Source organism: Andrena cerasifolii, chromosome 9, assembly GCF_050908995.1.
Source record: "Andrena cerasifolii isolate SP2316 chromosome 9, iyAndCera1_principal, whole genome shotgun sequence".
Taxonomy (NCBI): domain Eukaryota; kingdom Metazoa; phylum Arthropoda; class Insecta; order Hymenoptera; family Andrenidae; genus Andrena; species Andrena cerasifolii.
This window is the reverse complement of record NC_135126.1, coordinates 2,719,759-2,747,050: the sequence shown is the minus strand read 5'-3', so window position 1 is coordinate 2,747,050 and position 27,292 is coordinate 2,719,759. Positions and strand designations below refer to the sequence as shown.

General features: G+C 40.3%; 4 protein-coding genes across 4 annotated transcripts in view; 2 read left to right on the top strand and 2 right to left on the bottom strand.

The window, feature by feature from the left end:
• Nucleotides 1-10,743, top strand: part of LOC143373436 (uncharacterized) — a 12,673-nt gene extending 1,930 nt beyond the window's left edge. Inside the window, exons 2-4 of the mRNA XM_076820703.1 lie at nt 3,814-6,690; nt 9,369-9,750; nt 9,989-10,743. Of these exons, the coding sequence (XP_076676818.1) occupies nt 4,787-6,690; nt 9,369-9,750; nt 9,989-10,114 (2,412 nt within the window). The 5' untranslated portion in view covers nt 3,814-4,786 and the 3' untranslated portion in view covers nt 10,115-10,743. The remainder of the gene's footprint in view (nt 1-3,813; nt 6,691-9,368; nt 9,751-9,988) is intronic.
• Nucleotides 10,667-12,249, bottom strand: LOC143373439 (coiled-coil domain-containing protein 124). The gene is made up of 4 exons (XM_076820707.1): nt 12,097-12,249; nt 11,489-11,653; nt 11,131-11,399; nt 10,667-11,047 (listed from the first exon to the last, which is right to left on the bottom strand). The coding sequence occupies exons 2-4, from the start codon at nt 11,645-11,647 to the stop codon at nt 10,849-10,851; spliced, it is 627 nt and encodes a 208-aa protein (XP_076676822.1). The 5' UTR covers nt 11,648-11,653; nt 12,097-12,249; the 3' UTR covers nt 10,667-10,848.
• Nucleotides 11,740-13,149, top strand: LOC143373440 (UPF0235 protein C15orf40 homolog). Its single transcript, XM_076820709.1, has 4 exons — nt 11,740-12,067; nt 12,489-12,579; nt 12,664-12,791; nt 12,873-13,149. Exons 1-4 carry the CDS (start codon nt 11,942-11,944, stop codon nt 12,960-12,962), a joined length of 435 nt encoding a protein of 144 aa, XP_076676824.1. The 5' UTR covers nt 11,740-11,941; the 3' UTR covers nt 12,963-13,149.
• Vdup1 (arrestin family protein Vdup1) lies at nt 12,980-27,292 on the bottom strand. Its single transcript, XM_076820704.1, has 6 exons — nt 26,697-27,292; nt 25,010-25,134; nt 22,580-22,797; nt 15,870-16,016; nt 15,052-15,273; nt 12,980-13,901 (listed from the first exon to the last, which is right to left on the bottom strand). Exons 1-6 carry the CDS (start codon nt 26,807-26,809, stop codon nt 13,710-13,712), a joined length of 1,017 nt encoding a protein of 338 aa, XP_076676819.1. The 5' UTR covers nt 26,810-27,292; the 3' UTR covers nt 12,980-13,709.

The following is a 27,292-nucleotide window of genomic DNA, read 5'->3' as shown; positions in this document are numbered from 1 at the left end:
GGGTGTGGATCCTATATCTAAAATTGTAGCTTCAGGTATTTATTAGTTTCCGAAATAATAATAAAAAAATATTGTTAATTTTTTTTCCTGAAATTTTTTTTGGACGTTGGTGTAGGCCCCCTACCTGAGAACCCTCTCGTCTTGCCATTTTTTATTTTTGAAATTTTGTAACCACAGTATCATTTTTAGCATCGCCAAACTCACACTAATCTAGCTCCAACCAATATTAATACCCGAGACAAGTTGGAAAGTGGAATGCGTTGTGTCGGTATAAGTCAACAGTAATATTGTTAAGAGTGGGGACCGTGGTAAAGTAATTAAAATTTTTTTAAATTGCTCACCCTTTCATGCACAATTACCCCTGTATCTTTTGAACGCATTAATTGCCGAAGCTAAAATTTTATATTTGGGGTCTTTCCACACCCCTCGTGGTACCCACCAAATTTCATCTCGATCGTCCCTTTCGGAAGTACAGCCAAAATTAATCTACTGATTTACGAGAATACGAAGTGTCGTAGTATTATTCTTCAGCTTATACGGGGTTGCCCAATAGATATAGGATGCACAGATGGCCCTTCTGTCAGTAAAGGTATAAAAAAACTGTACCAAATTGTACTCAATACCAAAGTTGACCGGTGTAATATCATTGATAACACTAGTTTACAAAATGAAATAGATTTCATCAGGGCCGGCGCGAGGATGGTTGGCGCCCTTATGCAAGGAAATTTTTTGGCGCCCCCAAATTTTTGCACCTGCTTTCTATTAATATGTTTTGCCTTTACGAGATACAATAAAAAAAAGAATTACATTTACATTTTGTTTATACGGGAGTTGGATTCCTTTATTATTAAGCCTCCGACATAGTTTTTAGCGCCCCCTTCGGCTGGCGCCCTTATGCAACGCATTACTTGCATAATGGGTTCCGCCGGCCCTAGATTTCACGTACACTTGATGAGAGGTGACTTGTCTTATAGATTTTCTCCCGCTGAATTCGAGAGTAAGCTCAAAAATTTAATTTTCTTTTAAATGTGGACTATTTTCATCAATATCTTTTGAACCGCTTAACCAATTAAAAATCCCATTATACATATTTGTTCATCATTCCAATGTCTTTCATTTGGTACCACGAACGACCAAATCGAGCACATCTAGCCCCGGATATGGTTTTTAAAGTGAAAAGAGGTAAACAAAATTGAAAAAATCACAATATCTTAAAAACTGTTCCATAAAAAAAAATTAACTTTGTTTTTCGAATTCAGCTGGAGAAAATCCATGAGAAAAGTCACCCCTCATCAAATGTACATTTTCAGTGTAAACTAGTGATGGTAAGACCTGCTTGGATAATTATAAGCGACATCAGGTAGCCGTAGTATTAATACAGGCACAGTGTTGTGCAGTTTGCATGGGGCCGCGGTTTCCCACAATTTTCATTCATTATCCGACATCACGCGTCATCCACCATAATCGGATATTATACGCGAGGAATAAGAATTCCTCAATAGATAAGCAGGATTATTTGCCTATTATCAATTATCATGTGATATGCATACACTCAGACCGAACATCTTTATACTCCGCTTGCTTGGCGTAATGACGAAGATTATCTAGTGGGAGAGGTGTATTCTGTCGATTTATTTTCGCTTCACGCTCGTGTTGGTCGTCGTCCATGCATCTGTTACGCGAAATAGCATTAAAACGGCATGCAACAATTGGCTCATCGTTTGCAGATTGAAGAGAGGATTGATGCAATTGCGTTTCTTCGAGAGAAGGATAATAATTGTCGATGATTGGATTGTTAATGGCAAACGGTATCCAAGAGAAATGACGTTGGAACTATAAACCCCAATGTTGCCTCCTATAAGCGGTTAACAAATTTTCTGTTATAGGCATGCAACACTTTCGACTTAAATCTGTGGGTAAATATATGTAACAGTGGCTGTACTTCCGAATGGCCACAGTGGCCGATCGACACGAGATTTGTGGGGAGGGTGTTTGGACCCTAAATCTAAAATTGTTGCTTCGGGAATTTATTAGTTTACGAGATATTAATAAAAAAACTTTTAGTATTTCTGTTGACTTATTCCGACATTACGCATTCCACTTTGCAACTTGTTCTGGATATTAGTATTGGTTGGGACTAGATTAGTGCGGGGGCGCGTAAAGCGATGCAAGTTTGGAGATTTGAACCAGAAACTTGGAGATGCGATTCATCCTATTATACAAGGTGGATTACCTATTACTAATACCTATTACTTTATCGATAGGAAATACTCTAGGGGTGATTCTACAGGCCAAACTAAGACAAAAATATAGAATACAATTTTTTAATATCGCGTTTCGTTTTCGAGAAAATTGGCTTTGAATTGCAGTTAAATATGCATGCCATTTAGGCGCCTGTATGAAAACCAGTTGGGGCTACGTATATACAGTTTAAAAAATAATTTGTAAAAAAAAATTAACAATAATTTTTTTTATTAATATTTCGGAAACTAATAAATTCCCGAAGCTACGATTTTAGATTTAGGGTCCACACCCCCTCTCCACCCATCTCCTGAAGCCTCGTGTTGATCGGCCACTGGGGCCATTCGGAAGTATATCCGGAACTGTTTAATTTGGAAAAGAAAGAGTAAGCATTTTGTTTATAGGATACTCACATTGGGAGGCTTGCAAATTTTCTAATTGAATCTGTTTACGTAAATGAAATGTATTCCTTTCTCTGGAATATTTTTGCGGCAGAAGCAATGAAAATATATGAGATTTTCAGTGTCAGGTGATTCACCTAGCATAGTTCCGTTCCAAAAACTAAATATAACCTTGAAATTTCCACAATTAATGGCCTGAAAAAGTTCCAGTTCTATTAATAGGTTTCCCCTTTCAAACCAAGCATTTTCTGCATAAACAACTTTCTTACATCCTCAATAATGTAATAAAAAAAGTGCACATACCGCTGCTATATAGTAATTACTCGAATTTATGGTTTCTATCTTTTCTCTACTCACACAGCTGCTTTTTGGGTCAACAACATTGTTCTGTAAACATGTATGCATTTCCTATTACTTCTTCGACATCGTTAGTTCATAACGAATTTATCGAAGATCGTTAATTAGTGTGAAATGGTCGTTAATTAATCTGATGCGTTATAGGTAACAAAGAATATAATAGTTAATTGGATTATTCTGTCGAATTTCTACTACGACGGATTTTGAAGCGTGCCTATTACAGTTTAAAAACTGCAATAATTCCTTTGTATTAGCCTCGTTAATTAACTTTAAAACCATTCATTGTGTTACCAAATATAATCATCCATAGCTAGTTAAATAAATAAATAATAAAGTATTACAACTAGATCTTTTCAGAGCCGTTTAATTTGTTATAAGAGAAGTATATTTTATTTACAATTATTTGTAGTTCACAGTGCATTTAATATTCCATACACTGTATTTGAGTATTCAGTAAGAGATTATTTTTCCACCTGAGCATTTTCATCACACCCTTAATATTATCTTTATTTACTCAAAAATCAAATCCTTCTCCAGTCCTCCTCCTGATAGTAAAATTAATATCATCCAAAGTGAAATTTCAATTCAATTCAAGCCAATATGTGCAAGAAAATTCGTTTAATTCCAACACAAGTTTCTTTTACTAAAGAAATATTAATTCATCAGCTGTAAGGTTTTATAAATGAAACACTACCGATCCAAGTTGCCACAGACCTTCCCTCGGCAAAGAAACCGAGGAAGAACCCCTGCTGTACAGAAACTGTTCCAAACAGTGTGGAGCATATAAACGTCTAACTGAGCTTGTTATTCACAGGTCGAAGCATCAAATGTATCAATTAGATGCTCTGGAGCAGTGATCAGTTACTCGTCGAGCCGTGAACCGCTTAACACAGGGAGCCACGCGAAATGTTACTTTCGTTTCTCGCGGTGGAAATCGTGTTTGACCGAGCAGCGATTGCAAGGATTGCAGGAAAAGTGTTGCAAGGCTGAGAATGCAGTCCAGTGTAACGTCGAAGCTGGCGCGAAAAATTGAGAGACGTTGCTAGAAACGACGACAAAGCCATGGATTACGTTATGACCGACTGAATGGTTACGATAACACGGGCAAGGTGGAAAATAGAATCAAACAGCTTCGTCAGGATGTTCGCACCTCTCGATGGGCAGGTATCAGATTTCCAAGAAGAGCATACCGATGCACAGTAATAATTGCACCGAGGAAAAGTGGTCCACGTTATTGGGAGGTACTTTCCTGTTTACCAGGCTTCGGGTTGCGATTCGTAACAATCTCAGGAATGGTGCAAGAACACTGAATTCTAAAGACGATGAAAAGTTTGTAAAGAGCCAGGATATTTGTATCAGATTGGGAACTGTTGGTTAGCCGAATCCTACGCCAATTTAATAGACACGGAAATTACAAAGGAGGTATTCGTGATCCGTTTCTGCAGAGGTCAATGGAGAGACTGAGCAGATTTACGCGCGTATTTCGGGTTTGGATGGACGGGGGTTTAACGGTTACTGGAAATTACAGTGTCGTTGTTACGATATCCAACGGTTAAAACTCGTCTTTATTTACGAAGAAGATACCACCGTAGTGAGTCAGAGAGTACACGAGCAGGCCGTTTATAGCCTGGCGGAAAGGAAGCTCGTGGCTTCGTAAAGGTATCGTTGGCCGCAGGATTTGATCGAAACTGAGGCGCTAGTAGGACCAGGGGGAGTATCATCGTGGAGAAGACTCTTAGATCGATCGACCTTTATGATCGCAGAAGGTAAGGATTGTTATCTAAAACATGGCTACGGAGGGAGAGCAGGTGGTGCCAGGCTCGCCTTGGTACAGGAAGTTCTTCGAGCATTGGAGGAACAGGAACCGCGTGGGCCCAGGCAAAGTGGAACTTATAGACTGCGACTTCTTCATCGTCGGTCCGCGTCGAACCCTGAGGATCCTGAAGCCTTGCCTGAAGAGCGGTTGGTATTACGAGAATACCAACGACAGGCCTGAGTCTATCATCGATAACTTCTTCACGCGCTGGTCGAGGAGACCTCATTCGTCCGGGAATTGTAGATGCTCTTTCAGGCAGTCGCGACGGTTCAGCACCGCCGAGGAGCAGATCATCTCCGCCGAATTGAACAGGATCAGAACCAGCCTCTGCGAGGCGGAGAAGAGCGAGCGCGCCATCGAGGAGCTCGAGCAGAGGGTGTCGGTGAACCTGCAGAAGCTCCAGGTGGCTGAGAACGAGCAAACGAATGGGGACGATAGGGGCGATAGGGACGACACGGCGACCAGCATCGACGAGATCAACGGGGACGATCAGCAGGCGGAGGAGCAGACAATCAAGAATAAAATCGTCAAGGATCTGGAGAAGTATATCAACGTGCTTCTCGAGGAGATACTCGACGACACTGTGAAATACATAGCGAGCGTCGAGGATGCTCTTATCAAGGATACAAGTGCGTCCAAAAGGAGGAGAGACTCTTCGCCGGCGTCGCGGCGATCTAGCAGCGATAGAGGGACCTCGGATAAAAGGAAACCAGTCGCCGAGCGATCCTCCCGTAACGAAGAGTCATTCAACGACATCAGCTTCTCTTTCGGCTCGAATGGGAAGGAGTGCGCGTGCAAGGACGAGGTATTAAGCAACGAGGGCTACGTTAACCACGGCTTTATCGGCTCCACCAACGATCCGGATTCCTTGGACTTCTACCTGCGACGATCAGCTGCCGCGGAAGTCACACTGGAGCAACTGGATTGCATCGACTCCGGGATAAACAGCGTCGAGACGATCGAGTTCCAGCCAGATCAGGAGCCGAGCCTGGAGCAATCCCTGCTGAAGATCATCGACGAGAAGCTCGGCAGAACGCCCCTGGTGAACAGTTGGGAGGACCTGAGCACAGGTGGCCGGGAGAACGATCCACGGGTCCAGCCGACAAAGGGAACGGACGAGAAGGTGGTTCCGAGAAGTGGCGAGCAGCTGAGCAACGATGGAGGCACCGAGGGATCGGAGGTCATCGGGAAGAATGATGCGGAAAGCGGCGTGCCGCGGGACTCGGGCGCTCAAACCGCCGGAGGAATCGATATCTCGGCGGATAATCTCGACGGAGGAGAGGCGGCGGTGGATATCAAGGAGCTAGAGGATACTGTTAACGAGCCCAGTTTCGAGAATCTGCGGCTGGAATTCAAGGACAACGGCAACGAGCCGTCCTTGAGGCCCAAAAAGGGTAAAGCGATGACGAAGCTGTGGGAAAAGTTGTGCGCGAACCCGGCCGAGTCTAACGAGTCCTTGGAAAAGAGCAGCTGGAATGAGAAGATGGGATCGTTCCAGCTGAAGAAGGAGGCCTCGTCTATCGAGCTCGAGGATTACAGGAAGATGTGGCCGGACATCGAGGAGAGACCATCTTCCACGGCCTACGAACAGAGCCCTCCGGACCTGGTCACGTTTCGGAGGAACAGGAAGCCGATGATCGTTTTCATCCACGGCTTCGGCTCGTCCGCGGAAATCTTCGAGCATCAGCTTCAGTATTTCTCGGCCCTGGGCTATCCTTGCATCGCGCCAGAGATGCTGGGCCACGGGGTGAGCTCGGCACCTAGTCGATCCAGAGATTATCACTTCAGCAAGTTGCTCAAGGATCTGGACACCGTGCTCTGCCATTACGCGTTCAAGCCAGGCCAGAAGTGCGTCCTCGTAGCGCACAATTATGGGTAAATATTCGTTTTACTATTTCTTTCTATGAAAATGATGCGGTAATTTCGTGTACTCGGCTTCTTCTAGATCTAAATAATGCTTAATGGTAGGTATACTTTAATGTTTTGCACCTGACATTCTTGATTAAAAAATGTGCATGATAACAGTAATTTCGTGTTTCTTATAGTAATATGTTTCGTTGTGTAAGTGTAAGAAAAAGATCCTACAACTCCCTTGGAGTTAACATGAAACGTATTGCAATCTTTGAACGTTGATTCGTAATATCGTACCAGCTAGAAGAAACAGTGAAACTTTTTCCTCAATATCCTGAATTGGCAAAGTGAAATACTTTGTTACATAAATAGACAGGGTCTTAACGTGGTAGAGATAAAATAAGTGGAACGCATGTATACTTTACATAACCGAATATGCAGCTGCACGTACGTTTATACAAAGTAAACTTACCACGAGATTATAAACCGCGAAATTTAATTAAACCTTTCCTAGAAATTAATTGGTAATGTAAATACATGCTAAATCAGCTATGCAGCGCAGGTTTGCATTCGTCCCTGAATAGCATACAATTGTCACGTGTAATCACATGTGAATGAAATCGTTTCATGGTCGCAACCATTACGATTAACCATTCCTCGGCAACAATTTTAACGAGCACTGTTCACTTAACATTTTTCCCCCCTTTCGTTTCAAAGAAAAGGTTCTTTTCCGAGAAGACTCACTCTGGCCCTTTAACTGTACTCCGACTCCCAAACTCTTTGGTTCCTCGTTCGCATCACCTCAGATATCGCGTGGACCAGGTCCACCAAACGTGACTCGACGTCGACAATCTTTATGTTCTATAGAGGCTATAAAGATTGATAAGTTAGAATGGCATCTCCAATAATGCACCTCATTACCATTATAGAATTATTTAACCGTGGCTAGTAGCGACTTGGCCCTGTAATCGTGTAACTTATCTTCGACGATTTAAAAGCACCTGGTGTATCGTAATTGCAGGGTGCACGCGAGAATGCAGCTTATCGGATATCTGAGGATTACAAATTCCCTGACGTTTGAATCGTTGCGCTTCCGCGCGATACTTGCACGCGTTTAGCCGACGAAACGGGTAATAGGCGAACCCGAGAGCGCATTAATCTACGTTCTTCGAGTTCTTCGGATTTTCCAGAATGATCGATTCATTTTTTACCCGCTCTTGGGAATGGGTATCGTGTCAGTTGCTCCTTTCCCGCATCATCGAATATTTGTACATACATAGGGTGGATGTACCAGTAGATGAACAGGTACCAGTGCATGGACATTTTGTATTAAAACGAGTATAATAAGTTATTAAAATAAGCAACTAATTAATTAGAGACATCTTTTAATTCATTGCTTCGGATCCAAACGATTTTTACAGCACGTGGAATCAATCGCGCTGCAAACATAATTTTATAAAAGTGTTCATTCATTAGCCTTAAGTGTTCATTTATTGGTGCGTTTACCCTACTACGATAGCACCATAGTGTTTCGTCAGTGTTATCATTTCCTTGGCGAGAGTTCAGTCGAATTTATATTAATGTATATTTACAATTAGACATTACAACTACCAGAAGAAAGTTCTGTTTTCAATTTTCCGCCACCACTACGATAATATTATATTGAAGAAACAGGTAAAATAATCTGTAGCTACTGCAAAGGTTTAATCCCCGCGTTTGCATTTTTGCGCAACGACGGGGGCCCTCGACTTTCCCAAGGAAAAAGAAGGGAAAAGGTCGCAACATATGGCCACTATCGCGTGTATCTTATCTTTGCACAGTACCTGAAAATTAGCAGACGCATTGGAGGTACGCGATACTTCGTATCCTCCGCGGAGTCCTCTCCACTTTTATTGTGCAAACCGCTAACAAATATGGCCGTTTGACCAGTAATAACGACCTACACGACGCGCGATGCCGTAATAACGCCACCAGCCCTATTAATTCCTCCTCGCGCGACATTGCAACACGACATGTAGGCCGCTGGCTGAGACCCGTGGACCACGTACGGTTCAATAGCCGTTCCCCGGTTCAATTGCAAAAATTAACACCTACAGCCGCGCTGAAAATCGTACACCACTTTTGCACCACGGGGCACAAGATTGGTTCTTACAAAATTATACTGTATAGGTACAGGATAAAGCATTTAAAAGTCTGCGTTTAAATGCTTCTGTTCCTTTCACGCAAGGATAGTCTTGGAAAATAGACAGCTTAGTTTCCTGACGTCGATGAGTTTATTCTTTACGCAAAATAACGTACATATACGCAGTACAGGTGAAAAAAGGAGTGTGTGATGTTAAGAAACGGTAGATAGTACAAGTTTTTTCACAGCGCGCGATGACATTCTTCATGTGCCTCAGACTATGATAACATAAACTCTTCTACTGACATGCATACTTCAAAGATCCTGGGCGAAGATATATTCCAATAACAGTAATCGTAGGGTTTTCAGACATGCTCTCTGTTCGGATAATGGAGGTTTCACTGCAATAAGATTGCTTTTCTCTGCGCTATCGTTCCCAAGTCGTTACAGTGTACATGTTCTTTTCGATTCATAATGACCTGACTTGCTGAAAGTGCTTTATCAATTACCCCGCAGGAAATCCTCTATGCTCTGTGTGTACCGTGATAGGAGCTGATTGCATTACACTCGACCATTACAGATGCAGCTTCGCAGCTGCCTTGGCCTGCAAATACGACAGCAGTATCCACCAGCTAGTCTTGATATCTGGAGGTGGACCGACACCTTTGGCTGCGCCCAGCACCGAAAGCGCTGGTCACTGTTGCCTCAGAGCAATCCTGGCGCCTTTTTTAATGTGCGGCCTCCATAGAGAGATATTATATTCAGCGAGGGGCCGCCAACACCCTTACTGCGGCCCCGAGCCACCAGAACAATGGCCCTCGCACATGAAATACGTTTTGGACGGCATGGTCTGGCCGGAAGGAGACTACGTATTCCATAGAAGGATATGCACGCCGACGCTTCTCATACATGGCCTAAGGGACAACAAAGTATCGCTCGTGCAGGAATGCCAAATGGAAAGGGTACGTTTCTTTCCCCCAAACTTTTCTTAAGTATCTGTAAACTATCTTGAAACCAAAAAATGAATTCCTTAATGCCACGCTCAATATTGAGATGTAATTTTATTACTGTAAGATATTCATTTGCCATATATAATTAAAATGGCGATGTTGGAAACTTTGATGTGGTTAGAGTCTGTATAGCGTTGCAATAATCTGTATCTCACGTATGAACTTGTGGTTGTTATGTTTAATATTTTAGACCATGTTGAAAGCTTTCCTGGAAGCGATCCCTGCTGCCGGCCATACTCCCATGACTGATTGTCCAGAGCAAGTGAATCATATGATACACTGTTTCATAGACTTGTGGAAAAACAAGAAATGGTAGCGGTGAAATGGTCGAGTACGTTTGTTCGTTGAATGGACACTGCGGACCATACGTTGTTACGTTATCTAGATTATATTTAAATCAAGTTCTTCGTACGGGTATTCGACTCATTGCACATGTTAGTTAAAAGAAACAAAAACGAAAAAAAAAAAGAATAGAATGATACGGTGCCTTATGCTTGGTTTGTTGCGGCGAATTTGAATGCATCGCTACAAAGATTACGATCTATTGTACACAACCTAGATTCTACCGGTGAAGATTCGTTTGTATAGATACTATTTTATACAATTGCAATGGAAGTAGCCGATTTTTATATGAATATTTTTCTACGAACTTTTATCTGATGACATGTAACGGAGAACTACGGGGGTGTTCGCGTTTTTTTTTTTCGTAAAGAAATTTTAAGTCTGCATGATAACTGTGCCAAAACATGTACACGATTGTTACGATACTTGTTCCGATGTTAACGCGACCTCGACGGAAGTTATGTTTGTAAATGAAGTTGTAAAATACAATGTAGAGGCTATTTAGTAGCGTATAAGTTATACCAAAGACGATTTATACAATGTTATTTTATGTATTCTACCGGAGTATAACTTATTCGTTTACAATAAAATTGTGTACAGACATCCGATTCATTCATGATTACATTTATAAGTCTTGTTCTACGTGTTCCTATGGGTTCACCTACTCAGACGTTATGCGTGTTTCGTGTCATGTCCAGCTCTTCGATATCAATGATTCAGGAGTAATTTCTGATTGAGTGGGTTTTCTGGAGACTTCATCCATTCCTTCTTCAATATTTGCTTCAATTGACTTAACCTTAGTGTAGGATTCTCCTCCTTAATGATAGGCATCATTTTCTCCTCAAAACTGGCGTACGCAGCTTTCACGCGCTTCTCGGGATGATGGTCGATTTCCTGCTCCTTTGTACTGGAAGAGAAAATATTGTCGCGCATTAATAAACAACAGAAGTAACTGAATTACATTAAAGGAATTTCTATATTAGCGCTTACCTTAAAATAGTTAAGGCTTCGTCTATACCATGTGCTGTTTCACCTTCAATTGTTAATCTATTCAAATTCTCTTCAAGCGGCTTGTCGTCTTCCTTCTTTTTCGTTGGCACTGGATTGCGCTTTTCCTTAACAACCATAATGTCCGCTCTGGTTATTTTAGCCGGAGGCTGCTTAACACCCACTTTTATAGTTGCCATTTCTTTTTCCAGTTGAGCTTTCGCTTCTGCTTTCTTCTCCAGATATTCCTGACGTTTCTTCTCCTGCTTCTCCTATAAATCGCGTCGACGATGAATAAAACCGGAACGACGATTGAACGCAGCTAACATGGCTTTGTAAATATTAAATATCAATTAAGTACCTGTCTCTGCTGCCTTTTCAGAAATTGTTTATCGTCATCTTGCCAGGCCTTTTCCTCTGCTTCCATAGCTTTTTTCGATGTTTCAGCTTCCTTCGCCGCTGCCTTTCTCGTTCTGGCAGCGACAGCTTTGCTATTTTCACCGACGAATTTTTTGGGCATGTTGATCTAGATTTTATCATAGTTATTTGTAACGTCGATACTGATATCCAATGGAAAATCGCATCGCCTATTCATCTATAAGTACTGCTAGGATATTGGACAACGGAATAAAATCGAACGATTCAAAAATTCGCGGGTTCCGAATGTTCCCCTATAATTTTGTTGGTTACACTGCCATGCGCGCGCAGACGTATCGATCAGCGAGAGCTGTTGAGGTTAAAGAATCAACCGATTATTTTTTTAACTAAAGGAACCGAACCGCAAACATGGTGCAAGTGATTTTGCAAATTATAAATGACGTGGTACTGTAAAAGTACATGCTTGCGCAAAAAGATTTTGCAATATTTAACCGATACTCGCGAAATGTCGAAGCAGGGATCGAAGAAAGCTGGGAAACCTCAGAAAGCAGGAATTAACGAGGTCAGTCAGTAAATCGAAACGTAGCTTACCGGTTTCAGCCGTGATGATTAGAATTTTACCAGTGACCGGGATTTGATCACATATTACGAAAATAACATGACATTTTCTGTGATACACCGTCCACTTACATTTAATTCTACTAGGTGTCGCCTTCGAATACACGAATGGCAACATTATATTTGCAACTCACTAGATCGGCTCTTAAAAGACCAATTCTTTTCCTAACCGTTGTAAGCAGACTTCGCGTAGCAATAAAATCTATAAATGAAAGATAACGTCAATTATTTTATGGGTTAAAAACGTACGATTGATATAGTACATTTATTTAACTTAATATTATGGAAAATATTTGTACCCAACACTTGAGTTTATATGGTATATGCTTCGACATTTTTTTTAACAAGTGAATGTATTTCGGTAGGAAATTAAGGGGCCCGTGGGGCTAGATAAACGCGGAAATGTTACTATTAAAGTACATGCAAAGCCTGGAGCGAAACATAACAATGTAACGGGTAATACAGCATCACGATCTGTCGAATAAATTTAGAAAATTAGAGATTAAGATTTCATTTGTACGAACATGAACTCCTTTGTAGATATATCTGATGAATCAGTGGGCGTCGCGATATCCGCACCTCCCGTTGAGGGTGAAGCAAACACGGAGCTTGTAAAATATTTGGCTTCCGTGTTAGGGACGAGAAAGTCCGACGTAACGTTAGACAGAGTTAGTTCAGCTTTACTTTCTTCCTTAATTATATTTTCATTTACTTTTAAATTCACTTCATGGTGAATTCGTCTTTTGTAGGGCTCCAAAAGCCGACAGAAGGTTGTGGTAGTGTCTGGGACCACTGTGGAGAAGGTTTTGGAAAAATTAAAAGGAGAGATGGGAACTTGAGAATAACTACACTCGAGTTATTAACGCCTTTTAATCTTTTATTATTATAATAGCTATCTCTTTTTATACGTACATATAATGTTATACTCTCATTTGGGTGAATCATATTTACTGTACATAAATATGGCAATTGCGTCAATATAATATGTTCAATTAATTTGTACAATAAAAGAAACCTGTGACTTTATACATTTGTTACGTTGTAAAAATACTTTGTTAATAATAACGTTAATTTCAGCGGAAAAAGTTCGTTAACGAGTTCGAGCTTCCTTTCGATATCATCGGATTTCTTCAACGTGTGCTTTTAGTTTAATTATTTCCTAGTTTATAAGATAACATTTACAATATATCAACGAGTTTCATATAATATACTACATTCTCTAAAGGAAAACTTCTATATTCCCTGTGCTGCACAGGGAAATGCATATTTTGTTTAAATTACCACAGAAGGGAAAGAATTAAACCATGGAATGTATACGAGAAACTACTACGTGTATCTTTAATCCTCATTTACGAGGACTCTTGGCCTTCTTTTCTTTCCTCCTTTGCGCAGGGAAATGTAAATGTGTCAGTCCGTTTAGTTGAATCTCATTATAGAACAAGCGTTGTTATAAACGTATTAATACCACCGAAGGTTCAGAAGAATTTTAAAAATTTCTTCTGCCGCTATAGCACGCGTGTCTGTAATGATTTCGGTCGAGGGTATTTATATCGACGTATCGAGGATGGTGAAAGTTGATTAAATCGTTACTCTTGTATTTCGAAAGCTTTATCGTCCAACCATGGCCGAAATATCGGCAGCGTTGACGGATAATGTGCTCCTCTTTTCGATGGCGCTGTTCCCGCTGGGGCACCTTCTTGTCTCAGAGGATACGTGGCTAGCACAATTGGTATTTGCAACTTGATCTCCTTATCCAAGCTCTTTGGGCTGATTACAAACTGTAACAAAAATAAATATTTCTTCTGTTTCTTCTGTAATGCAAGGGGCGATTATACACAGACACTGGGAATATTTATACCTCTCTTAATGTTATTGCAAAATTTATTTACTGCAAAAATGTGTGGCTTGCTATCTCGGCCAAAATAAGTTGGATACGAATCATTTTACCAATCATATTACTATGAAAATTGTACATCTTATACTATAAAGCAGAAAGTGTTTCGTATGTTTGTGTATTTGTCTGTCGCCTAAAAACCTCGGCTCGTTATGCCTGGTGTTAGAATATAATGTTTATTTATTCAAGAAAATAAAAGTTACACAGTCGAACGTCAGTATAATAACAATAAGAACTGTATAAAACTTAAACTAAAAGTAATAGAAAGAATAGTCTTTAGCGCGATACAAGTTATCCGTTCAGAGGGTTTTCCCGGACTGAGAAGCGCAGGGGTCGAGAACACCGTTTTCCCCTCTTTTGGGTCTCCTGTAGCGAAAGAAAGGAAACTCATAAATTACCGGGTCCTTAAAGTCCCTGACACTCTAACTCTAGGAACAGTCTATCGTTGTACACATTCCAACACCTGGCTAATCCAGATAAATCTGACTATTTTCACCAAAAAGAACTAAACAAAATATTTTTCTTTTATAAAATTAGAATCTAAATTTCGGGCGAAGCCGAGTAGTAAAGTACATAAATTTGAGAGCGAAGCAATAAATAATTCGAATGTTGTAGAACACGTGATTTTATTTTAACACGATAAGTAGCCACACGTTTGCCGATTTTTTACTCTCCATTCGTGTCACGAAGCTGCAGATTAGAGGCACAAAATCTTATTCGAATTAAAATAGGTACCAAACGAATATACCCAACGAAGGATCAAGCATTCGATTCAGAAGAAAAGTCGGACGTTTGAAAACTCATAAGAAATACACTCGGGACCCGGTGTTTCCCAGAACAATAGTAAAAAGTTCGTGAATCGTGGCTCCGCAATTAAGGAGTACTAAATGAATGAAACTTCACATTTCCTTTAAATGGCCTCAATTAGCCTGGCGAAAAGAGAAGTTGGAGAAAGAAAAAGAGCACAGTGCATTAGTCATGCCAGCCGGGATTCTAATTACCGCGGCAGCACCTTAAACGTTACTTCTACTCACGTAAACGTGATAAAGGACGTTGATGAGGTGGCACTCCCGTAGATTGGTGGGCGGTAATGGAGGAACGTACATCTGTTCGTTCAACCACTCCTCCCCTTCGCCGGGACGGATTTTCCCTCTGGAAACGCTGGCCAGCTCTCGTGTTTCGCTCGCGAGCACTTTACCTCGGCACAGGTACTGAATTGTTTCGGTCAAGGATGCTTTAGTCGACTTCATCGTCACCTGTTGAATCATTGCCGTCCTGGATGTACACTTAAACTGTCGCTTTCTGCACGACTTACTGTATACACGCGCGGCACTAATTCAATTGTGCCAATCATGTTTCTGGCATGATGTAGCGCGTCGTTAAAAAGTATTACAAAGTTATGGTTCTTTAATAATTCCAAAGAGTGAATCGCACATGAGTAATGGACAAAATAATATGCATTTGTTCGTGCTGATTCCCTTGAAAATCAGAAACCTGAGAGAGGGAAAATGTTTAATAATTCACATCGCGCAGTGTATCAAGTATTTATTTATTTATAGTATTTATTTTGGAGAGTTCAATCGTACCGTGTATAAATTGCCTAATTTTAAACTGCAGCCGTAGCAACATCATTGTGATTTAGAAAACAATTTAGGCTTTATTCGTGGATCATTCAATTCTTAATTATTAAAGAATAAATTTATTTGCTCGCGGGATCTTTTTATAGATGCATTATCAATTTGCTTCACATTTGACTCGGTCACGTTTCAGGCGATAGTGTCGCATTGTGCTGACCCTACTTACACTTTCGAAATTCTTTTGGTTAACCATCGAATCGAAATGCGATACTCACTTTGCTCCGATTGCTAACAGTCGCTGAAATACCAATAGTCTCTCCAGGTACATAGCCACCTCTGTCGAGGCTCACCCGGCAGAACACAGGACCTCCAGAGACACAGGAAACGCCGACCCGTTGCTCGATTTCCTGTCTTGCTGGTTGCTGTTACAAAATTCATCCAAGCATCTATAAATTATCTTTAATACAAAAACCCGAAGTATCTTTAAAACTAATTACGGGGGACTCCTATTTTATGGGCAAAAGACATAGGAAAGTTTAGGATTTTTTTTTTAAGAAACTAGCATTTTGATTCATCTGAAATTTTGACCATGTTTTTATGCACCCTTGAAGAAGCTGTCGTTTTTTTTAAATTCATTTTTAATCATAAATATAGGAGTTATGCATCACGCCGCGCAAAACTCGTCGTCCGCTGGTGTGCATTATATTATTTACCTTCGAGGTAATCGGTAACAGAAAAATGAAACGGCGTTTTACTTTGTACATACGTAACCTCAATTCGATGAACCAGAATATCGTTAAATTCTACACTTCGTTTGTTACATAAGAAAATTCGCGCAAAATTGGATAGCAAAAATGTGAAAGTTTCAGACCTTTCAGTTGGAAAACTCTCCACGCTGCTCAATAAATTTATTTGTTTTTTGCTGGTTCATCAATTTCAGGCTACATATGTATAAAATAAAACGCCGTTTCATTTTTCTGGTTTCGATTACCTGGTAGATAAATATCATGCACACCAACGGACGACGAATTTCGCGCGGCGTGATGGTCGATCATGCATAACTACTATATTTATGGTTAAATATTAATAAAAAAAAAACTGCAGCTTTCTCAAAGATGCATCAAAACATGGTCCAAATTTCAAGTGAATCGAATCGCTGGTTTCTTAAAAAAAAATTCCAAATTTTGCTATGTTTTTAGTCCAAAGAATAGGATTCCCCCCTGAAGGGGTTACGCCACCCTGAGGCGCTCGAAACAGCACTAAACTAGACGAATTTTTTTTACTGATACTGTGAGGTTGAAAATTATTTATTTTCTTCTTATGGGCAAAGCATGTATTAGTGCATAAATTGTATAAATACTGTACAAAAATATTAAAAAATGACCGAGTTATTTGTTATTTGTTCTTGATATGCTACATCGTAGATAATACCATTAAGAATATGCGTGCCAAGTTTCAACTCAATCGGACAAATAGTTTTGGAGATATTTGATAGGTCATCTTTGAAAATGTAGTTTCGAGAAAAACGCAAAAGAAGAAAAGTAGAATGGTCGCTACCTGCTGCGGAATATCGACATCCGCGCCTCGTTGAAAGCCTCTAACTCGGCTATTTTGGGGAATTTTTCCGTCTACAATGACTTAAATTACTCTTAAAACTTTACGCAATAAGAAAGTGCAAAGAAAAAAAATCGTTTTTTCAAAACATTCAGGGTGGCGTAACCCCTTAAATATCCCCGATCTTATCTCGAATCTCTTTCGACATCTCCATTTGCCCACTGTGCTGCAAAGTAGTCGTATGAACTTCCACGTATGAATATCCACTGTAAAGTTGCATTCACCTTTCATTCAAATACCATTTATTATAAGCAAACGAAACGAAAGTAGTAAGTAAGAACTGACACTGTTCTGTAATTAGTAGCTAAGTACATCTATGCAGGTAAATCGCAACGAGAAATGTAATTTGAATTATAAATAATCAGCTATAGGAGCAGGTATAAATTGAAACTCGCCGGAAACCTTATATCGAGTGATAGTTCCTTGCATTCTTTGTTTCATCGTGTTTCACTTATTCCTGTGCTGAACAAGAGATCAATACTACCAACTATCACTTAGGAAACCTGCCGATTATGCAACGCAAGGCGTGTGCAATGAATGTGACTATACAGTTGAATCAACAATGCGGTCGCGTTCGATGCTGAATGTCGCGTGCCTACGTAATAATTATCTTACGTTACACGTTATCATATTATGCGAGTTCACGTCTTCGGTGTCGCAAACGGGAACATTCTTCCCACAAGGAGCAGCATGCCTGCCGTAAGCAAACGCGACTTCCTCGAGGCATTATACAAATGTACGTAGCAACAATTCTCAAGCGAATTATTTCGAAATTTGTAAACATCCTTGAGGAAGAATACTGTTGCGCAACCGATGCGGTGTGGGTGCACACGTGTGCAAACAGATTTCAGGAACGAATCAGAGAGTAAGAAAATGGGAAGCACCGATGAGCGAGCGAGAGGAAATATTGTCTAGGAGGCTGGGTATCCTTTCCATTTTCCATCAAGAATTAAGGGGGTATACCCGTTTGAACCCTCGGAAAATGTATACATTTTGTGGATTTTTTTACAAGTCAACGGTTTGATGCAGATTTCCCGTTTTTTAGCTATGTTTACATAGTATTATGAACTACTTATAAAAAAAGTTTCAGTTAAAAAACTATTGTTTTTCGGAAGTTACGGATACATGTCCGAAAGTCTCTCGATTTTAGACGGCTAAACGGTGGCCCTAAAAACTCGCGCTACGTTCAACCAATTCACTTCAAATTTTGCATGCAGAATCATAATAAGATTCCACATCGTCCAACGAAGGCTTTTTTTATTTCGATTCCCCGTTTATTATTTATAAAGGAAAAAGGTGGATTTTTCTCTTAGAAAAATTTAACTTTACCTTTGATCTCTCACCATTTCTTTATTTTTCAAAATTTTCAAAATCGCCTTCGTTGGACGATGTGGAATCTTATTATGATTCTGCATGCAAAATTTGAAGTAAATTGGTTGAACGTAGCGCGAGTTTTTAGGGCCACCGTTTAGCCGTCTAAAATCGAGAGACTTTCGGACATGTATCCGTAACTTCCGAAAAACAATAGTTTTTTAACTGAAACTTTTTTTATAAGTAGTTCATAATACTATGTAAACATAGTTAAAAAACGGGAAATCTGCATCAAACCGTTGACTTGTAAAAAAATCCACAAAATGTATACATTTTCCGAGGGTTCAAACGGGTATACCCCCTTAAATGAACCTACACGCACCGGAATTTCCATCAAGGAAGTGAAAAAAAAGACACCACAACTCCGAGGGTCGTGGATCGCGATCGCTTTCTACGCAGGTCGCTGACCACTATCCAGAACTCGGTTATGCTAAATATGCCTCGAGGATCCCCTGAATCGCACGCACGAAAGAAAGCGTGCGTGAAAAACGGACTTTTCTCGCGAGACCCAAAGGGAACTACGCGAGATCTTCTTGTTGAAACGCTGCGCGAACTGCGTAATGTTGCTCCGACCACCCGCGAGTATCATTTCAATCTGAGTGTGACTAATTTCTGTGCTACTGCATTAATGTTTTTGTAATGCGATCAGCTCGGTGTACATTCTCGTAGCGCTTTAAATGTCGAACACTTTAGCGCGTTAGTATTCGATAATTAATTTGAAACGCGTTTTTCTCGGTAATGATACGATTCAGTGAAGATTAGCCGTTAAATGACCAGGTTGCGTGCCATGGGATTGCGAATTAAATCATTACGTACGCGATGCCGTGTTCAGGTTGAATCGAAGCCGCGGTAAAATCAACCGGCCGACATTATTTTACGATTTGGAACTCGGCTGCCGCTGGTGGGCGTCAGGGATTCGTCTAATTGCTCGCTTGGGGTAGAAAGCGTAAGCTGGACAATGATTCAAAACAGGCACATTATCGTGGCACGCAAATCGCAGCTAATTTATGTACAGCTATGGTAAACATAAATCAGAACGTTGCTAAATGTAGAAGAGCATTCTGCTGGATATTGCCGCATTAGTAGCCGTCGAAATAGCGGGACTCGCAGGAAAGTTTATTTAACAGAGTATTTATGCATCGTCTCGATAAAAAGTTTCATAAGGCTGCAGCATGATTTCTTTGTGGACTTAAGGCGGCTAGGCAGTCAGAAACTCGATTTTTTTTTGCTGTATTTTTCGAAAGTACCACCCTTCCCGAGTGAAATGCCGTTTGGTTTGTGTCAAAATTCGCAAAATTCAGGGTTTTACAGCCGAAAAGGTCGAGCGCGTCATAAACCGTTTCTGCGCGCATGCAGGTAGACTAATTCCTCTTTCGAAACTTTAAACGCGTTTTTCTCCGAATCATGTTTCCTCTTCGTTTTGCAGTGATTGCGAAGAAACGGAGGTGCAAGTCGATTTGAAAAATATTCAGCATATGTGAAACATGTCTAGTTACGACCTGAACCTACGCGTAAGTATGTGAAAATTTCTGTTTTGACAAAAAAAAAATAAAATGGCTCTTCTCCCTGGCGAAAAATCACATTTCTTTAAAATTTGGCGTTTTACAACCGCATATAATTTTTTTTTCTCTCTTTTAATAGGTTCGGGACAGAATGGAAGTCAGGGCAAAGTATCAATTTCAGAGGATATTTCACTGTTCAATTTCTTGCGGCCAGAATCAAACTGCAAAATTACAGCAGCTCCAGAAAAAACACATATAAAAACACGTATATATTATTTAAATAATTTTCTTTTACTGATTATAGTATTAACAAATATTACCCAAAAGTACTAGTCACAATTTGTATTCATCTCCTTGTAATTAATTCGCAAAAAGTACTTCATTTTCGAGCGATCTGACTGCCTGTTTAGTCCCCTTAAGGTAAACATACCTATTATGAAACACCTTCTCAAACATGTCCTCTTTTTGAAACAGCATCACAGATAACGAAATAAGAAATAGTTATGGCATATATAAGTAACTGCAAACATTGTATCGATATTTATAAATTCTTTTCTGTACAAATTCATCAACAAAAGTATTGTTATACAATAATCTATTAAAAAAGAAAATGTTTTAAATGTAAGGTGTCTCTAAACTCGAAAAAATTAACTTCTACTTGTGTAAAAACTGCGAACATCCACGACTAATTCTTTCGAAGATTTTCACGAATTTAAATTATTTTCGAATATGTCTATTAGCATATACAATAGCCTGTAAATCTTAGATTTGATTTTTCTACAATTCTTTTTAATTTTAATAACTTTTCATTGATAAAAGTAACTGTTTCATATTGTGTACTTCAATTTTTTGAATGTCCCGATTTATGGAACGGTTCGAAAGCGTGCTCCAAGACCACGGACCCGTGTTCATAAGTATCTTTTATTTCTGCGAACCAATCCCATGTCACTCGATATCCTGCGTGGGTCAGCCTGTGTATGTTCTCTGCGTCCATACTTTCAAATTTCTCTGCACTTTTACTCGTTTAGTATGCATAACGTTCCTTCGTAAGAAAGGGACATAAAATGTCTTTCAGTGACTCTCATCGCGAACGGTGGTATATGCTCGTGCTCAGGGGCGGCTTTGGAGACTTGGCACCCCTAACAAGCGTCTGCAGCCCCTTCCGTGAAATATCATGAAATATTTTAATTTAAAAGAGTTGAAACAATTTTATTAAAATTAATTCAATATGAAAACTCACATATGAGTTATTACTAATTTGCTAAATGAAAAGAAAGTGTGTTGTTTTTAAAGCTGTCTCAAGCCTTTGTGTTTAAACATTTTTCAATATCTTTCGCCCAAAATTTGCCGCCTCAGGCTACAGCCTACTTACAAGGGGAGGACACCATGTGGTAGACACCGATTTTAACGAGCCTTGGCACGATGGATCTATGTCGAAAATAAGTAAATAGGTGTCCGTGCGTTTCTGCCAATGCGCCTTAATAATAGAGATATTTACAGGGAAATTATTAAAAATTTCATAGTGGTCGTGGGGTTTTAATGGGTAAAAATCCCACACTACCTTGCCACCCACCCCCGGGGATTCCCCTCTGAAGGAGTTGGGGTGCCTTTTGAAGATTTCCCCAAGTTAAAAAATTAAAAAAAGAAATTTATAAAAAAAATTTATAATGTTTTTTTTAACGTGGAGACATCTTCAAAAGTCTCCCCGACGCCTCCAGAAGGGAATCACCCGCGGGCGCCAGGGTAGAATGGGATTTTTACCCACTAAAACCCCACGGCCACTATGAAATTTTTAATAATTTACATATAAATATCTCTATTATTAAGGCCTATTGACTGAAACGTTCGGGCACCTATTTACTGATTTTCGACATAGACCCATCGTGCCATGGCTCATAAAAATCGGTGTCTACCACATGATGTCCTCCCCTTGTCAGTCTACATACAAACCCGCCCCTGCTTGTGCTTGCCACAAGGATTTCTATCAAACTGCAAAAGACAACGCGTATCGTTCTGCTGAAAGGAAAAGGACCATATTGCGTGCTTCAAAAGCACGATGTATCTTAAGAGTACATTCTCTTATAAAAATACTTATACCCGCACACGGTGGTCGTTTCCATACTCCACAACTATCGTCGAATAAATTTTTCCCTGACATCCATGGTTTCTAACTCATTACAGTGCTAATAATGACTATACTATCTAGATTCACGTCTGTCTGATTGATGAATCGTACAGTGATTAGACAATACTGGATACCCCTTCCTCTCATTAATTAAGAGGAGCGGTAATAACAGTGAGAAAGTACGTGTCTGCTAGAGCTTCTGCTCCTCGGAGCGCAATTTCGCGCCGTAAATATGCAGAACCATCATTAGTGATGGGCGTACCAGGGTTGAGCGCAGAATCATTCCCGATCTTTATCCAAAGTCCATTACATTGTAATAAGGGAATGTATAAAATATGAAATACGATGTCATCCATAATGCAATGGGACTCACCGCCAGAATCGGTGGCTCTAAGTTCAGATCGATGGGGTTCATCACAATGAAGACTTGCTGGTTCTTGTGCGTCAGGCCGCCTGGCTCTCGTAGTGCAGCCTTGCAGTAATACTGCACCCAGCCGTGCTTGCCCAGGAAAGTGGACGGTAGGTCCAGGGGCAGGCCAAATTTGAATGGAAAGCTGTGCATCCCCGGTGATAGCAGCGACGGTCCTTCTCCTGGGTGGCGGTGACGTCGCGCGGGGAACAAAGAGGACGTCGAAGAACAGTTTTGGCATTATTATGCGACGCATGGGCCGCAGGTGCGGCGGCGCGCGATTATACAAACAAGAAAAATTTGTACAACACCGTTGGTATACTGAGCTTCGATACTCGTGCGTGGAAAAAAATGCGCTATCGTGAAAATTCGTGAATGGTAAAAAAATCGGTCAATTAAACTACTGCATTGGAACTGGAATCTGGATAATTTGATGCGTAATGCGAGGGTTGCAGTTTCGCCAGGGTGAAAGGTGGTCTTTTAATCTCAACGATCACATTGTGCATAACACATTCATCAGAACAGTTTTGATGCTAGAGGAAGTGCAGTATATTTGGAATACCAGTTTGTTTAAGGCGAATAAAAAATTACGACAGTGGGTGGGAACAAACAAAACTGCTTAATATTTTATATTTCAAAGCCTCAGTAATAATAAAAGCAAAAAGTAACTGAAACTTTAGCCTAAATGAAAAATGACAGCAAGTAGGGTAGATGCACCATTTGTGGCGACTTTATTGTACTAGATTTGGCCACTTATTAAAAAATATAATATTTTTCTGTCTAAGCAATAAATGTAACGTTATATTTCTGGCGGTATACTAAAGAAAATTATCATGTAAAATTCTCCACAAAATAATGATCCGCAAGCAGTTTAAAAATAAGATAATTATACACATGGCCAAAAACAGTGCAATGGCCACAAACGGTACACCTACCATATCGGTTTCGTTAAGGTGCAGATAATTTGGAATACCAGTAGTCCAATTTACCTTCACTTTATAAACTTAAAAGAAAACATGTAGATAAGAAAATTATTTTCTTTTATGACCTAATCGGGCTTAAAAATCACAATGTAGGAACAATCTTAAGTAAATATAAATGGACAGCGTTACGCGAGAAACAAAAGTATCGCCAAGCTTTGGAATATTCCAAATTACCTTCACCTTCGGTATTCCGAATTAGCAGCATGGCATTGAAACCTAAAATTTCATGTCACACTTTGTATTCTCGAAATTATCGCAAAACTGACAGGGAACCATAGAAGGAACATGCAGATGAGTAGATTAAGTGTTTAACTCTAAAGTTTTGACTCTCTTTTAACCACGATTGGAACGATTGAATACTTGCTGAAAAAGTTTTGCAGAATTACAGTTTCTTATTCTGTAGATTAAGTCGAGAAATTGGTAATGGCGGTTCATCCACAAGTGTCATTAGTTCACAGGTCATTAGCCCCTATTATCTACGGTGTTACAAATTAAATAACGTTAGTAGTTTATTAGATACATCGGTATTCCAAATTACCAACAGTATTCCAAATCTGCTGCGCTTCCTCTATATGAAATTAATTTGCAGAATCTGGAGGAAATTAAATGAATTTAGTGAGCTGCTCTCATAAAGCGATTCAGGCTCTTCCTCGAATCTACTATTTAACAAATGACTACGACCTTTGATCTTATTTACCGCGTAGCTTAGCTCCATAGTTAAATATAGAAGAGCATTGATCATGGTTAAATTGAATTCTATTCGTGATTAAGAGTACTGCAAACTTAATTTGCCTATTAAGCTGTCTCTCGACGCTGACTTATTGTCCGAACTACAGTGACTCGCATTAATACTCGCACACTTTTTAAAATCGCATAACTTGTTTAGAATTGGTCCAAACGACTTGAGTTTTTTTAAGAAGCTAGAAGGATTAGTTTGCTAAATGACGTATTTGGTTGTTTTGAAAAAAAATGTATTTGATCGGAATAGCGAAAAGAATAGTAAAGGTCGATTTTTAAGCTTTTTTTGTGAGCTTGTGATGAAAATTAAAAAAAAAAACTGTTTGTAGATTGCAGTAAGTTGTATACGTGCCTAAAATTTCATCTACAAACGGTTTTACGGCTTTTTTTTGGATTTTTATTACAAGCTCACAAAAAAAAATTTTAAAAATCAACCTTTACTATTCTTTTCGCTATTCCGACCAAATACATTTTTCTTCAAAACGACCAAATACGCCATTTAGCAAACTAATCCTTCTAGCTTCTCAAGAAAACTCAAGTTGTTTGGACCAATTCTAAAAAAGTTATGCGATTTTAAATAGTGTCCGAATATTAATGCGAGTCACCGTATATCGTGGCCGTTTGCTCTTAACGGCAGCACTAAATGTACCGCAATGCAATTTCTTTTCATTACCTGGTTCTTCCAGTAATCTCATACGAAAATCTATGTAGTTTTCTTTATCGTAGACCCTCTCTGCGCGCTGGCTACGCACGCGGACCACTCCTTCGCCGATGACATGAAAGTGCAGTCCAGAAACGCTGCGGCACACAAAACACATCATTAACAGAGCATCGCGTCGTTGCAATAGAATGATCCCGCATTGCACAATTCGTGGCCATTCCCGGTACGCGAATTAATCATTCGCGAGGAGCATTCGGAATTTTCACCGTTCTGTCCTTAAGTTGCACGCGCAACATGAATCTCGATCTTTTCTACATTCTGCTTTCTAGAAAGTGCTCACGTGCTTCCAACACTTCGGTGACTGTCACAGTAAATTAACATTCCAATGCGTGTTAATTGACATAATAAGTAATTAATTATTGGTAGCAACGGTGAATGTTCTATGCGGCGTGACTAATTATTTCGAGTAGAGTGAAAACAGCGTATTCAGTGACTCGAATTGTATAATAACAGGGGTGTAGTTACACGCGTGTACTTCGTATAAATCGCACAGAAGGTATTCGAAAATATGGATATGCTGTGTTTATTAGTGGATCCATTTACACAACTTCCACTGCGCTCGTTTTGTAACCCTGAGTTAGTTTGCATTGTGAAAGCTATTCGCCCACAATGGGCACGATTAAAGGAAATCCAAAGAAATGTAATCGTTTGACGTAATCCACGCGCTTTCACGCGCTTTCGGATATACTCGTGAGTGCCAGAAATATAGAAACACGTAACGGTAGTTGCTCTGTAACTAATAATTCCTGCATTTATATTTTGTTAATAATGCCGCGATGGTCTACGCTGATTTACACTATACTCCAGTAAATTTCGAGGCCATTACGATAGTGGAATATCATTTTTCATCCGCGACTTTGCAAATCCTCAAGATTACAACTTTTTAATACGAATAACACCACAAATGTTTACATCGGTTCATAGTTGAAGTCGCCCAATCAAGTCTGTCATTACATTTTAATTCATAAGGTAGCGTAATATAATCAAGATTTCTCAAACTTTTAAACTTAATATACAGGGCCGTTCCTGGGTTTTGGCCGCCCAGGTGCAAAAACAATATTGCCGCCCTTATTAGTTTAATATTTTTTCATTAAAAATTTGATATGCAATGCTTACTTTTATATCTATATATACATAATTTTAAACAGTTATCATGCAAAAGAGTTTCGATCATTATTCTTATTAGTCAAAACTGTACACACAATAACCGGTCTGCGGCCGCCCTTAACTTAGCCCGCCCAGGTGCGGGGGCACCTTCTGCACCCCCGCCAGTAACGGCCCTGTTGATATACGTTTGAACGAAAGCCTACATCTCCAAAACGATTAATCTAAAAAGACACAGACACCAAACTCAGTGATATTTATACGTTAATTGCACGCCGCGATACCCTACGCAAAATACAGGAAAATATCTATCCGAGAGGAAGTAGTACATATGTAGAACCAGCATAGTTACTATAATACAATAGTCCTTCATATTAAATATCTCCCAGGCCCTGAATTCCACACAGTTGCGTTTCACGAAGATCAGTGCGTAAGCGAGAGTGGCGGACGATCCGTTGAGCGCAAGTAGCTGTACCATGTGAAGTATATTTAATCGTGCGTCATATAAATTCCGCGGCATTGTTCGCGTACTTACTAAGCCTCGTCGTCCAGCTTGATGAGCACACGGCCGGACAGAAAGTGTCCGGGGAAGTACAGCAGATTCGTGTTGTCGAAGAGTATGAGAAACTTGCTCAGCTTTCGCGTCATGGTCCCGGCGGCGGCTGGCGAGGAGCTTGTAGTGCAACCGACACGGCTTTTTGACGGATCCCGCTCACGTCCGGACGGCTACGCGGTAACTGATTATGCACCGTGTCGCGGCCACGAAATTTTTTCCATCGCCAGCATGTCAGCGGGAATCGCGCCTTGTCACACACTGGATCACACCAGCAACACGCCCATAGCCTTGCGCACGCTGCCGTTCCTCTCTTTGCAACGCGTCCGCGGGAATCTCACTCGACCAGGTGGAGTTTTCTCGATCGGGCTGCCGCGTCCACGCTCCAGGCTCTCATCTTTCCCCAGCGTCTTGGCGAGGGATGCTCGTTGCACCCAAACGGGACGGAACACGGCCACCGCGGGGAAACGCCGATAAGGACGCTGTTGCGCTTTATTATCCGTCAAACTTTCTGCCGCCAGGCTCGAGGAGCCCGTCTCTTCCTGCCCATTCTTGGAGCTGTGTTCACTTTCGCTCCC

What these genes read in the sequence shown, in the direction of transcription:
- LOC143373439 (XM_076820707.1), bottom strand. Translation starts at nt 11,647, where the DNA reads ATGCCCAAAAAATTCGTCGGTGAAAATAGCAAAGCTGTCGCTGCCAGA. An exon ending in TGAAAAGGCAGCAGAGACAG is followed by an intron (nt 11,400 to 11,488) that starts GTACTTAATTGA and finishes CGCGATTTATAG; the next exon opens with GAGAAGCAGGAGAAGAAACG. An exon ending in GAAGCCTTAACTATTTTAAG is followed by an intron (nt 11,048 to 11,130) that starts GTAAGCGCTAAT and finishes TTTCTCTTCCAG; the next exon opens with TACAAAGGAGCAGGAAATCG.
- LOC143373440 (XM_076820709.1), top strand. Translation starts at nt 11,942, where the DNA reads ATGACGTGGTACTGTAAAAGTACATGCTTGCGCAAAAAGATTTTGCAA. An exon ending in AGAAAGCAGGAATTAACGAG is followed by an intron (nt 12,068 to 12,488) that starts GTCAGTCAGTAA and finishes GTATTTCGGTAG; the next exon opens with GAAATTAAGGGGCCCGTGGG. An exon ending in CCGACGTAACGTTAGACAGA is followed by an intron (nt 12,792 to 12,872) that starts GTTAGTTCAGCT and finishes CGTCTTTTGTAG; the next exon opens with GGCTCCAAAAGCCGACAGAA.
- Vdup1 (XM_076820704.1), bottom strand. Translation starts at nt 26,809, where the DNA reads ATGACGCGAAAGCTGAGCAAGTTTCTCATACTCTTCGACAACACGAAT. An exon ending in AAGCTGGACGACGAGGCTTA is followed by an intron (nt 25,135 to 26,696) that starts GTAAGTACGCGA and finishes TGTGTGCCGCAG; the next exon opens with CGTTTCTGGACTGCACTTTC. An exon ending in CTGTTAGCAATCGGAGCAAA is followed by an intron (nt 15,274 to 15,869) that starts GTGAGTATCGCA and finishes ATGATTCAACAG; the next exon opens with GTGACGATGAAGTCGACTAA.